This window comes from Neophocaena asiaeorientalis, unplaced genomic scaffold (genome assembly GCF_003031525.2).
Source record: "Neophocaena asiaeorientalis asiaeorientalis breed wild unplaced genomic scaffold, Neophocaena_asiaeorientalis_V1.1 scaffold268, whole genome shotgun sequence".
Lineage (NCBI taxonomy): Eukaryota > Metazoa > Chordata > Mammalia > Artiodactyla > Phocoenidae > Neophocaena > Neophocaena asiaeorientalis.
The window spans coordinates 7018928-7032272 of NW_020173979.1; the positions used below are offsets into that span (position 1 = coordinate 7018928).

The 13345-nt window shown below is 42.5% G+C and overlaps 1 protein-coding gene across 1 annotated transcript in view; it reads right to left on the reverse strand.

The window, feature by feature from the left end:
- Window positions 1-13345, reverse strand: part of TENM2 (teneurin transmembrane protein 2) — a 979370-nt gene that overhangs the window by 388790 nt on the left and 577235 nt on the right. The window contains exon 3 of the mRNA XM_024753416.1: window positions 12701-12910. Within this exon, the coding sequence (XP_024609184.1) occupies window positions 12701-12910 (210 nt within the window). The remainder of the gene's footprint in view (window positions 1-12700; window positions 12911-13345) is intronic.

Consider the following 13345-nt stretch of genomic DNA (forward strand, 5'->3'; position numbering starts at 1 on the left):
AAGGCAAGAGGGATGATGCTTCTTCCAATGTCACAGAAATAAGACAGGAGGCTTTGAGCTCTACTCTCACGCCCAACGTCTAGTAGCTCTGTCTTGCTTTGTATTCAGTTGGATTCTGCTGTGGGTGAATTGTGTTCCTCCAAAAGATATGTTGAAGTCTTAAGCCCTGGTCCCTGTGAAAATGACCTTATCTGGAAAGAGGGTCTTTGCAGATGGAATTAAAATGAGGTTATACTGGATTAGGGTGAGCTCTACATCCAATCACTGGTATCCTTATAAAGAGAGATTTGGGGACCCAGAGACACATACAGGGAGAAGAGAGCCACGTGAAGATGGAGGCAGGGATTGAGCTATGCTACTACAAACAAGGAAAGCCAAGGATTCCCAGCGACCACTAGAAGTGAGGAGACACAAGGAAAGATTGTTCCCTAGAACCTTTGCAGGAAGCACGGACCAGCCAGCACCTTGATTTTAGACTTCTAGCCTCTAGAACTGTAAGGGAATACATTTCTGTTGTTTTAAACTACCCGGTGTGTGGTGCCTTATAACAGTGGCCCTGGGAAACTGGTATAGATGCTAAGGCCATGCATCTACCAGGCTAGTTTCCCAGATTATGACTGTTCCACCAAAAAGTGATCAATAGAAACAACTATCTCAAAAGCACCATCAACTCAGGAGAGCAGCTACTAAAAAGAATGAAGAGAGAAATATTCCTTAGATCCAAGGAAGACAACAGATTGGACAAACATGCATCTTTTCTCATCATGCCCTAGGGTACCTTTTCTGTTCTTTCTAACAGTGATCAAGCTCACACCCACAATCATAGATGATCTCAGATGTAAAAACACTACAGTGACCTTCAGTCAACTGGCCCAAGTTGGAAGACTTTAACTGGGGATGCATCCACCTTTTTGCTGCCCCAGTCTACCACTGTCCTTTGAAAGCTAGATCAATAAGTCTGCCTTAGCTCATCTCAACATGTACCAATGGCTAAATGATACAAAAAGACCAAAGAAATGACCCTTGTCTTGAAGTGGTGACAACTTAATGTTGACACAAGTGACTTCTATGCATGAAATACCAAGAGAATATTACAATTCAGAATGTAATGAGGTGCTGAATTGAATAAGGCAGACTATAATACTTGTGCAATTCTGACTCTGGCTGGAGTTGGGCTGAGCTGGTTGGGAAAGTTTTGGGGAAAAGATGGGACCTGTACTTAGACGGCTACTGGGTTAGTGCTGAGGAAGAACAGTCATTACGATATCTTCTCTGTCTCATGCCATCCTAAGCCTGGGATTTTTCAGCAGGGCTCGGGGCTGGGTTGGGATAAAGCTCTAAAACCCTAACAGCTCCACAGGGCTCCCTAATAAACAGATACAAGACAAATCTACAGATTTGATGAAAATGCTCCAGTGCCCAACCTTCCAAGTTCATATCGCCTGGTATCACCTCAGAGACATAGCCTCTGATCAACATACGTTTGTTGAGTGAAAATATGTCTGATGATATTAAACAGCTATCACTTGGGATTCTAACACTGTATTAAGTGTTTTGCGTGACCAATCTCTTGTACTTTCTTTTAAAATTCTTTTCTTTTTGTCAAAAGAACAAAAATGCGCATAGTTTAAAGAATCGAATAGTTCTACAGCGTTTGCTTCAAAAATAGCAATCCTTGTGCATCACCACCAATTTCTTCTTTCCCAGAGGCAACAACATTTACCTTTATTTTAGCTGACTATTTTGGTATTTATCTCCAGGTCTATAAATAACAGGCTTTGCTGCTATTTCTTGCATTTTCAATTTTAGGCATTACCTAGTAACTTCTCACTAGAAAAAGGCAGATCTAGGCTTCTTCTTCTACCTGTCCCATCCACATATGTACTTTTCCATCGCCCCATCCTTCAGATATAATGCTTAGATCATTATTCAGTGTTTAAGACCTGAGCCATGTAGGAAATGATAACTATTTTTTATTTCTTGAACCAATTTTTTGGGAGCTGTCTTTTAAAAATTTACTTAAATTTCTATATACTTATCATGCTAGAGACTGATTTCTTTGTTCCTGTTGTACTGCTGATTCACTGTGTATCCTTGGGCAAGTTATTTAACCTCTCTGTTCCACAGTTTTCCCATCTGTTGAACAGGAGATCATACCAACCCACAGCATAACGGTGTCAATGTCCTCCAGCCAAAACACCACTAGGAACATACTGTGGTCAAACCAAACAAAGATGGGTTTATTAACTCATTGCAAGGAGGGAGAAGATACACAGTGGGGCACCATGGGGTGCTTCAGTAGAGGGTATTAGAGAGGGCCGTGGTCCGTGATTTTAGGGAGGGGCCAAAGAAACCGGTTCACTCACCATTTGGTGCTGTCAGTCAGTGGGAATGATCCTGATTGGATCGCAATATATTTCATCTATAGGAAGACGGACTAGAAGAGGCTGACACTGCCATTGGTAAAGAAAGTACAGTCACTCATTTCAGCCTGGAGAGGGGGGTGTTTTGTACTTTTCTGTTGGGGATAGTGACTTGCTTTCTGTCTGTGTTCAGGCAAGATTATGACGTGGTCTTGCTTTCACTTTATCTCACTTTATCCCAACCACAGAGAGGTCTTGATGAATGCTGGTATTCGGTAAGCTTGCTTAGGTTCAAGGGGAGAACACCATGACCTAGCTGGGAATGCCAGGCCAGCTCCTAACAGCACTTATGCCCAGACGCTAGTGTCAGGCCAATTCCCAGCGTCAAGGGCTGATTTTCCTGTTCTCATTGGTAAGAAGGATTAAATGAGCTGCCCTATGTAAAAATCATTAAAACAATGGCTGCTATAAAATAAGCCCTTACAGGGCTTCCCTGGTGGCGCAGTGGTTGACAGTCCGCCTGCTGATGCAGGGGACGTGGGTTCGTGCCCCGGTCCGGGAAGATCCCATGTGCCGCGGAGCGGCTGGGCCCGTGTGCCATGGCCGCTGAGCCTGCGCGTCTGGAGCCTGTGCTCCGCAGCGGGAGAGGCCGCAACAGTGAGAGGCCCGCGTACCGCGAAAAAAAAAAAAAAAAAGCCCTTACAAGTGTTTGTTATATGACACTAAATGCACAGGGTACGGAAGAGAATAGGTAAGTGGGACAACATCAAAATTAAAAACTGGTGCACATCAAAGGACACTCGACAGAGTGAAAAGGCAACCTCCAGAATTCAAGAAAATATTTCCAAATCATATTTCTAATAAGTGACTGATATCCAGAGTACAGGCAGACCTCAAATATATTGTGGGTTTGGTTTCAGACCACCACAATAAAGATAATATTGCAATAAAGCAAGTTACATGAATTTTTTTGTCTACCAGTGCATTTAAAGTTATCTTTATGCTATACTGTAGTCTATTAAATGTACAATAGCATTATGTCTAAAAAAACAATGCACATACCTTAATTAAAAATACTTTACTGCTAAGGAGCTTCCCTGGTGGCGCAGTGGTTGAGAGTCCGCCTGCCGATGCAGGGGCGGCGGGTTCGTGCCCCGGTCTGGGAAGATTCCACATGCCGCGGAGCGGCTGGGCCCGTGAGCCATGGCCGCTGAGCCTGCGCGTCTGGAGCCTGTGCTCCGCAACGGGAGAGGCCACAACAGCGAGAGGCCCACATACCACAAAACAAACAAACAAAAAACAAACTTTATTGCTAAAAAAGGCTAACTATCATCTGAGCTTTCAGTGAGTCAGAGTAATAACAGCAAAGATCACTGATCAGGGATCACCATATCAAATATAATAAGAATGAAACACTGAAATTTTGCAAGAATTACAAAATGTGACACAGAGACACGAAGTGAGGAAACGCTGTTGGAAAAATGACACCAATAGACTTGCTTGATTCAGGGCTGCCACAAACCTTCAATTGGTAAAAAACATAATATCTGTGAAACGCAATAAAGCAAAGCACAATAAAACGGGATATGCGTGTATATAAAGAACTCCTACAACTCAACAACGACAGCAAAACAAACAACCTGATTACAAAGTGGGCAAAGAACCTGAATAAACATTTTTCCAAAGAAGATATACAAATGGCCAGTAAGTACATGAAAAGATGCTGAACATCACTAAGTATTAGGTAAATGCAAATCAAAACCACTTCACATGCATTATGACGGCAATTATTTAAAAAAAAAACAGAAAATAACAAGTGTTACAAGGATGTAGAGAAACTGTAACTCTTGTGCATTGCTGGCGGGGTAATAAAATGGTATAGCCACTGTGGAAAATGGTATGGCAAGCCCTCAAAAATTTAAACGTAGAATGACGATACGATTCAGGGATTCCACTTCTGGGTATATACCCAAAAGAAGTCACAGCTGGTCCTCGAACAGATATCTGTACACCAGTGCTCATAGCAGTATGAATCACGATAGCCAAAAGGTGAAAATGACCCAAGCGTCTAGCGACTGATAAATGAATGATTGAAATGTGGTATACAGATACAAAAGAATAGTATTCAGCCTTATAAAGGGAGGAAATTCTGACACCTGACACAACATGGATGAATCTTGAAGTCATTATACTAAGAGAAATAAGCTGGTCACAAAAAGACACACATTGTGTGATTCCACTTATCTGAGGTACCTAGAGTAGCCAAATTCATAGAGACAGAAAGTAAAACGGTCGTTGCAAGGGGCTGGGGGGAGTAGGGAGTTAGTGTTCAATGGGTAGAGAGTTTCTGTTGGGAAGATGAAAAAGTTCTGGAGATGGACGGTGGTGACAGGTGCACCGCAATGTCAATGTACTTCGTGCCGCAGAATGGTACACTTAAACATGATATCTAAAAAAAGGTAACTTTCATGTTATGTATATTTCATCACAATGTATTTGCTAAAGTAAAAAATAAATAACATCAAACCTGATCTCTTCCATCTAAATCTCCTTTCAAGATATTCAGATGCATCAGAATGTCCTTTAATATTCATGACAACTTTAGGAGTTGTAGACTTTTATTACTATTTTACTGATTAAAAAAACAAGGCATAGGTGAAGTAAGTGATTCACGATCACAGTGTTAGAAAGTGGCTGAGCTATGATTTGAATCGAACTAGTATAGACTACAGTTATTCTTTTTTTTTTTTTTTTTTTTTTTTTGTGGTACGCGGGCCTCTCACTGCTGTGGCCTCTCCCCTTGCGGAGCACAGGCTCCGGACACACAGGCTCAGCGGCCACGGCTCACGGGCCCAGCTGCTCCGCGGCATGTGGGATATTCCCAGACTGGGGCAGGAACCCACGTCCCCTGCAACGGCCGGCGGACTCTCAACAACTGCGCCACCAGGGAAGTCCTGGGACCACATTTTTAAATGGCTATTTAATATTGTGTGAGAAGCTAGTTAGAATTAAATGTAGTCTTGAAGAAAAATTGGGAGAAGCTGAAGTTCTGGATAAAAATTGTTAGGGGCAGGAAACTGTTAAGATGTCACATATAGGACATCTTGTATGTACCATGAAGCCAGGGAGAGAGATGGAGAGGTAGAATGTACACAATGCTTATCGACCTTGGGAATTTTGTCAATAGCAAGATTATTTGCTGAGAAGAAACATCTCACTGCTGTATGTCACTTCCGTGCTACGCATCTCCAAAGGAATTCTCTGTCCATCTTGCCTGTGTGCTCATTTGCACTGTGGTGCAGAACAGCAGTCCCAGCCCTAGCTGGGCTGGAAACTGGTGAACCTACAAACTACGTGTTTGTGTGTGTGTACACATGCACACGCAAGTGCATTACGAGAAGGCACAAATAAAAACAAGAAAAGGTCCAACCTCTGTTTAGCAATGTCAAGAGAGTCCCTGAGAACTACCAATTCCCAATCTCAGAGTGGAAGACCTTGTTTCAGAGGCTGGGGTGAGGCTCTCTGGGAGCCCAGGTCAGTGGTACAGGTGCTTGCTTTTTCTGCCTGCTGGGATGGATATTGACATTTTCAACCAAGTGTCATCAGACCCCCAAACCACACTTCTCAGCTTCTGCAGGGAAACTGCAAGCAGCTACTTTGCATGACTGTGTAGGTCTCAATTTTGACAAAGCCCTAGACGATGGGGTGAAATCCACACCATGCAGTAAGGGGGGTTTGGGGGGGCCTATAAACGTGGGGACAGTCTGGTCCAGCTGGATGCAAGGAACTTACACACACAAAGAATGTTACAGCAAGAAGGGAAGCTCAGAGACCTTTTGGGGCAATGCTCAACCTTGACAGGTAGGGAAACCGAGGCTCAGGATTATTAAAGATGGTGCTGTGGATTGAATCAGGGACAGAGTATAGAAAAACTAAGTTCTTCAGCTTCTACTTTAGAGCCGTCCCATTACACTCATGCTTCCCAAACTTGCCAGACCCTAAGAATCATCCGAAGAGAGGAGTGAAATCACAGTTCCTCGGTTCCTCCTTCACTTATTCAACCAGAATCTTCTGGAAAGAGTCAGGGGATATGTGTGTTTGCCAAGCAGTGGAGGTGAGGGGTATTTTGTGATGCTGTGTCAGTTTTTTCCCAACCTTCTGAACACTGTAACTCATGCCCCTTAATGCAACGCATTCATTGTCGTCTGTTTCAATAAGCCACACACATATTTTAGAGGTTAACATTTAACAGAGGGGTGGGGAGAAAAGTCTCTGGAATTAGGAAGGTTGGGTTTGAAACCCAGGCCCTTCATTTCCCAGTTTTGTGACTTTGGTCACTTAACTTCTTTGTGCCACAGTTTTCTCATCAATAGAATGGGTATGATGGCGATCCTTGCTGCACTGGGATGCGGTGGCGGTTAAATGAAAGTAAATGAAGTAAGGTACATAAAATGCTCAGCGTAATAGCTAGCATGGAGGGAGAAGAAGGCCTCGGGCTGAGAGCCAATCCCATGGGCTTTGCATTTAGGGCAAGAGTAGGGGGTGAGTGTGCCCTCCTCAGCCTTGAGATGGCATCCAGGACTCACTCCATGCTGCTGGTATGCTGGGAACCCCTCTGGAGGAGAGGTGGCCAAACCAATGCCTGGAACCAGAAGGGGATTACAGGTAGCTCTGAACATCTGACCCCGACACCCAAGTTGATGGAGGAGAAATGAGAACCAAGGGACTCATGCATAAAACAAATCCAATTTGGGAGAGGAAATGACACGTGGACTTGATTTCCCAACCCCCAAATCAAGAGTGAAGAATGAAATCTCTCCCAGACAGGTGAGGACTCCTTTGACTGAGGCTCCCACCTGGGGCCCCCTCTGGGGCCCTTACATTGGCTCTGCCACTACTTGTCATGATATGTACAAAAAGTATTTTTCAAAACCTTCTCATTTAAAGACAATCTACAAAGTTCTAGAGCATAGAAAAACAGACAAAACAAAACAAAAAATAGGTATATTGAATATGTTTTGTAAAATAAGTATATTTCCCTGAGCTGGGATAGTCTAACCTGCCTTCCTTCCCTATTAGGATCCATTTTCTTCATTCATACATGATGAAAAACATTACATTTAGCAGTTGCTGAAGACACTAATTCATTCATTTATTTAATAAATACTTATTGAGCAACCATTGTGGACTGACACCAGGAATCCTCCAGCAGAGATTTCTACGTAATGAAGTGAAGCTGAGAGAAGAAACAACAGCCTAGAAAGAACAGACTAAAGTTAAAATGCAGGACCTTAAAAGAGGTCGGATAAACAGCTTCACAATGTAGAACGACTTCTAAAAGAAAATGACTTTGTATTAGCAGCACAGTCCAATCATCCATGTGCATAAGAATTGCTGTGAGCTATTCAGGAAATCCTAAACTAAATTAAATTATAGTGGGCATAATCTGTTTAAGGAGGCAAGAAAATTTGTAGCATATGAAAGGAAAACTTCTTCCCCAAACCTAAAATATATAAGGAGAAGACCTTTCATTAACTTAAAAAATTTCTGTGCACCCCCCCCTTCTTCCTCATCCCCCATCCAGCCCCGTGGATGGTGGGAGAAGCCAGATGAGTGAGGCTGTCTAGGGCGGTGCTTTAAGTCTTCAGGAGAGGATATCATTTCTCACTTCTCAATGGCTGTCAAGACAAATTTGTAACATAGAACATCTGCTTTTCAGGTTCTGGGGGGCGACTATCACCCCAAAGTTGGCTAATTCCTGTAAACATTTAGCTATGAGCAATGATATTTAAGGTCTATTGTCTATGGGGCATACGGTTTACACGCTCCTTTATAGAACTAAGGTTTATGGACGGACCAAGTCAAGTTTTGCCCTTGGGCTGTGCAATTTTGGTGCATTAGTAGAATGGTTTTTTAAGTGAAAATATTCTCTATGGCTTATGTGGAGGGAGGTTATAAGACATTTTGACAGGATATTCTTTAGCATATGAATTATGGCATGTTCCTGAGAATCGTTCATCTGGAATGCACACATCATCTCCTGTAAGAGAGATATCTTTCTGGCCTCACTATAGCATTCACAGAATTTCCCCGATGCTGTCAGTTGATTTGCTTTTATCCCACAGATGTTGTGCATCTTTGCTCTTTCTCTTCTTGCTCTGGTTTCTAGGAAGCTTAGAATCAAGTTTTCTATCTTAAATAATGGAACAGGACTTTATGTATAGTATATAAGCCTACGTGTACGTTCTTCCCCCTAGATTTTTCCCTTTATCCTTACTGTATCATTTTATAGCTCTCCAGTTAAAAAAAAATTGTTATAAGCTGTCACAAATTATAGGGAAGATGTAAGAAAAGGAATGAATGAATGGATGGATGGCTGAATTATTGAATGAGTAAAGGTCTTTTGCTTTATGATGCCAGATAAACATGAGAATCATTAAATTAGCTGGGCAATTGAATTCCTGGACCACTCTAGGGAACCGGGAGCTTCCTGGTTTTGAAGTATTACGTTCTTTAGAATTAACCAAGGAGTTGCTTTTTGAAAAAGAGCTGGTTGGTGCTTTTTGACCACCTAGAGGGGTGGGATAGGGAGGGTGGGAGGGAGGCGCAAGAGGGAGGGGATATGGGGATAGATGCATACGTATAGCTGATTCACTTTGCTATACAGCAGAAACTGACACGACATTGTAAAGCAATTATACTCCAATAAAGATGTTATTAAAAAAAAAAAAAAAAAAAGCTGGGCACCTTCAATGCACTTTAACAAACTGACACTCTCCAGCAGGGACAGCTCCTTTGCCACACAGAACCTATGGAAAGGGTCCTGGCAGAGGCATACTGGTTACATTTCTTCTGTATCATTTGATGTTACTAATGAGTATTCCAAACTCCTTCTATTTAGACTTTCAAGAAAACGAAAACTCAACCTCTTAGAGTGGAGGAGGCAAGCCAATGCTTTTATCCCATAATGTGGCTGGCCGGGTATTTTCTGCCTCATATTCTGAGAGCAAAGTGCAAACCCCATTCTGATTTGGAAGGTAGTCTTATTTGTCCATCGGCAGGAGCCTCCAATATGCTGCCACTGAGATCCAGATTTTTTTCTTCCAGGTGAGTTATTTCATAGATTTGAAAGTATGCTGCTATAGACAAGAAACATCTCTGAAGCTGACCTGTCCTGGCAGAAGGTCAGAACACAGGATGAGCCACTTGCTGGAGTTCAGCTATCTGGAAGAAAATGCTTGAGGTGATGGGAAACGTTCCTCCGCTAAGCATCTCACTAGCTGTACCTGGGTATCTGCACGATTGGCATAGATCGAAGGTGAGAGCAATTTGGCTGCAAAGGTGCCAAGGTTTTAGTACTGTCCACTAAAGAATGCACTACAGTCATTGAAAATAATGATGGTGGAACCAGAAAGGTGAAGTTTTTTTGTTGCTTTGAGGAGGTGTTCATGTCAAAAACGTTTCAGTTGTATAGTTTATTTCCAGTCTGTCTCTTTAGAACAGAGGCTCTTTGGGCAGGAAGTGAGTGCAGTCACTCTCCTAATGATGGGTTTCACTAACGTCAAGTCATAACAGCAACAGTAAGAGGACAGCAGGAAATAATTCTTTTACTGTCATGTATGGGCTGAAGAAAGTGTTGGAAGGGGTTTTATTTCACCTAAGAAAGAGGCGAAGACCAAACTGGACCAGATCTTCAAAGCACAAGGTCATTGCCAAGAGACCAAATTCAAAAGTTCTGTGTTATTAACCAGCTAAACATAACGTAATCAATCACATGGTCGCTTGCTCTGTGCCTCCGCACCGACCGAAAAATCCAGCCCCTTTTCATCAAACTCAATTCAGAACACCCAGGCGCAGCTCTGTACTTTGCACCTTCTGTGTCAAATTCTATTTTCAATCCTTTATGTCAAATTTAAATTCATGGCAACTGCATTCAGATCTTGATAGAATCCCCAATTTGTCCTGGACCCCAAATCCATTCTGCAACACACACACACACACACACACGTGAGCACACACATTTGAACTTGATTTGCACTCACTTCAGCGCTAGGCCAGAGTCAAGAATTTTGAATGGCTGCGTGTTGGCCGGAGCTTTAACCAGTTCTCAGGTAAGTACCCCCCTGAAAACAAGGATGTTGCACATTGGTGTCTTCACCCCTAAGGGTGAAGAAATCGTCAGGGTACTTCTTGTGTGGGATGAAAATGGACCCTCAAATTGTCTGTGGTATTTTGCCATTACTGAAACTTAAATTGCTATCAATCTTAAGTGAGCTGAACAAATTGGTGTGAGTGATGAAAAAGTGGATAAGTTTGACTCTGAACACACACATCTGTTGTGTCCACCAAAATGAGGTCTTGATTAGGCAGAAAATCAACAGAAACTCCCTATCAACCACTCACAATCTGATACAACGTCCAAAAGAAAAGAAATCACTCACAGCGTTATTACTAAGAAAACATTCTAGACAGCCCTGAGATTAAGAACTGACCCCTCTTATGGAAATCAACTTGGCTTGGGTATACATATAGGCATAAAAGGATATAGTTTTTAAAAGCTCATTTTCTTGCTAATAATCATCTTTTTTAAAAAGGTATCAGCAGGTGCACCTCATTTCAAAAGCGTCTTGTACTTTATAATACAATATTCATCACAATTACATAGTATGAAATAAAAGGCAGCAAAACATAAGCGAGGATAGCTCAATTAAATGCAACATAATCTCTGCAGCAAAAAAAAAAAAAAAAAAAAAAAAAGATCCTGTAGCTAAAATCAGGTTCTGATGAAAGAAAAAAAGGGAATATATTTCCACATATTTTTAATTATATAGTATTTCCTCAAACATGATTTTTCATAATATATTCCATTAAGTTAACATCATATTTGAAGAAAGAGCATTTTCCGATTTCATTCTAAGCCTGATTTTGAGCAATTACAGTGTCATTGTTCCGCGGTAGAAAGGTTGAATTCATTTACTGTGTGGTTACGCTAGTCATGATTGATGTCTCTTCTCCAAATGATAAACCAATCACCCCAATGATGTAATGTCATTTTAAGAGTGCCATAATCACATTTCTCTCAAACTAGAAGTTCTGATGAGTTCTAATAAAGATTTATGGTAGATTAAAGGCCTTTATAATATCAACAATGGATTGCTCATTTGATGAGAGATTTGATTAGGTAATTTTTTTTGAAAAAGAATATGAGTTTACTAAATATATCAGGCCTGGCTTTGAAGAAGGGCATAGGCCATCATAAGTAGCAGTACATCACTCCATCTCCTGAATGAATCATCTTAAATGTATTTACGAGGTCCTCTGTAATTGTAGAGGTTGAGGCCACTGGTGGCATATACTCATGGGTGGAGCTAAAACACAATCCCATCAAGAAACACTCTTGGCGTGGAAAGCTCTGGATTGCCTTTGATGGGACATGCTAAGGAACACCACCAGTGGCCAACTCAAAAGATAACTCCAAAGCCTTGGGGTCGGAAGCAGTTAATTTTTGCAAATGTCTCTCCTTGGGCCCATGGGTGCTTAACCCTAGATATTGCTCAATCCTACACTCACATGTTTTGTGAACATACCACCAACAGCAAAGATTGAAATAAGGCAGGGCTAGTGTGGGACTCGGGACAACTCCACCTAAGATTTAGAGATCTGGAACTGAGGTGGGCACCACAAAATCCTCAAAAGGGGAATGGAACGCTGTGACCAGTCCCTTTGCTCTGTGAATGTGAAAATCACCACGAGAATCAGGGATTTAGAGGCAGTATATATCATGGTACCATGCAATCAGCTTGTTAATTTCAAGTGAAGTGGGACAAATAGAGGGTTAGAGGAGAGGTCACCCCCAAACACTTCAGACTTGGCCAGACATTCAGCATTCATGTCAAGGGAACACAGTTTAATCGCAAAATCATCTAAACAAGCAAGCAAGAGTCAGAAGCCAACCATCAAAAAAAACAAGAGATCTGAGATGCACACACACTGGGCACGTGAGGGTGTCCGGGGTCACTTGGCTATGACCAGAATTGTAGTAATACAGCATTCAATATTCCATCGTCTCTCTGCACTTCCCCCTTGAGACCTGCATGCTCTCACATGCAGCGGTGGGCAAATTCCTCCCACTCTGTTCGGCTAAGCAACGCCTCTTCAGTAACTGCAGCCTTTAAACAAACATACTCTGGAACTGCGATGCCACCAAACGACAAGCGCGCTTCACCTCCCCGCTCCCCACACCACCTTCTCCCCGGCCCTTGTTTCACAGTTGTCATTTTGCAGGAGACTCGAGACCATCACACACACAACATGTTCACACACCACAGTTTCCTTACCACTGCTGGAGGCTTGCTGGGGCCCTGAGCATGCTCTGAGCAGGTATGAATTGGGGGAGAACTCCTCATCGGGGTTGGTGTCCATGATTTGATGGGAGGTGTTGCTGTCTAGCAATGGCATCTGGCAGCTAACTGGTGGAGGATTATGGGAGCTAGGCAGCTGAGCAGATGGGAGGAGGCTAGACGAGGATGTAGGTGGAATGGGACGACCTGGGAAAGAGGACAGAGGGGTCAAAGGTCAGCAATGAATGTCATGAGAGCAACCAGAGAAAGTTACATTGCAACCACCTCACAATACAAATAGCCAAAAAAGAAAAGAAAAAAAGATGCTCCAGATGTATTTTTTCAAGTGGTTTGAGGTTTCTCCAAATGTCTAAATTCATACGACCACAGTTGCGTATTTCAGAAGACGGGCATGAGCGGAAGTATCCATCTACGCAGCTGAAATGGAATCAGTCAGGGCAACATCCACTTCCTTCTCTCTCTCCTGCTATGGTCCTAACTGAAGTCTCCATCATCTCTCAATGGACTAGCTCCCTGAGGCTCTCCCTGCTTCCACTCTCGTCATACGCAATCTATATCTCCCTTTGTCTCTCTCCCTTCTCTACAGCAGCCAGAATGCTTTTTTTTTTTTTTTTTTTTTTT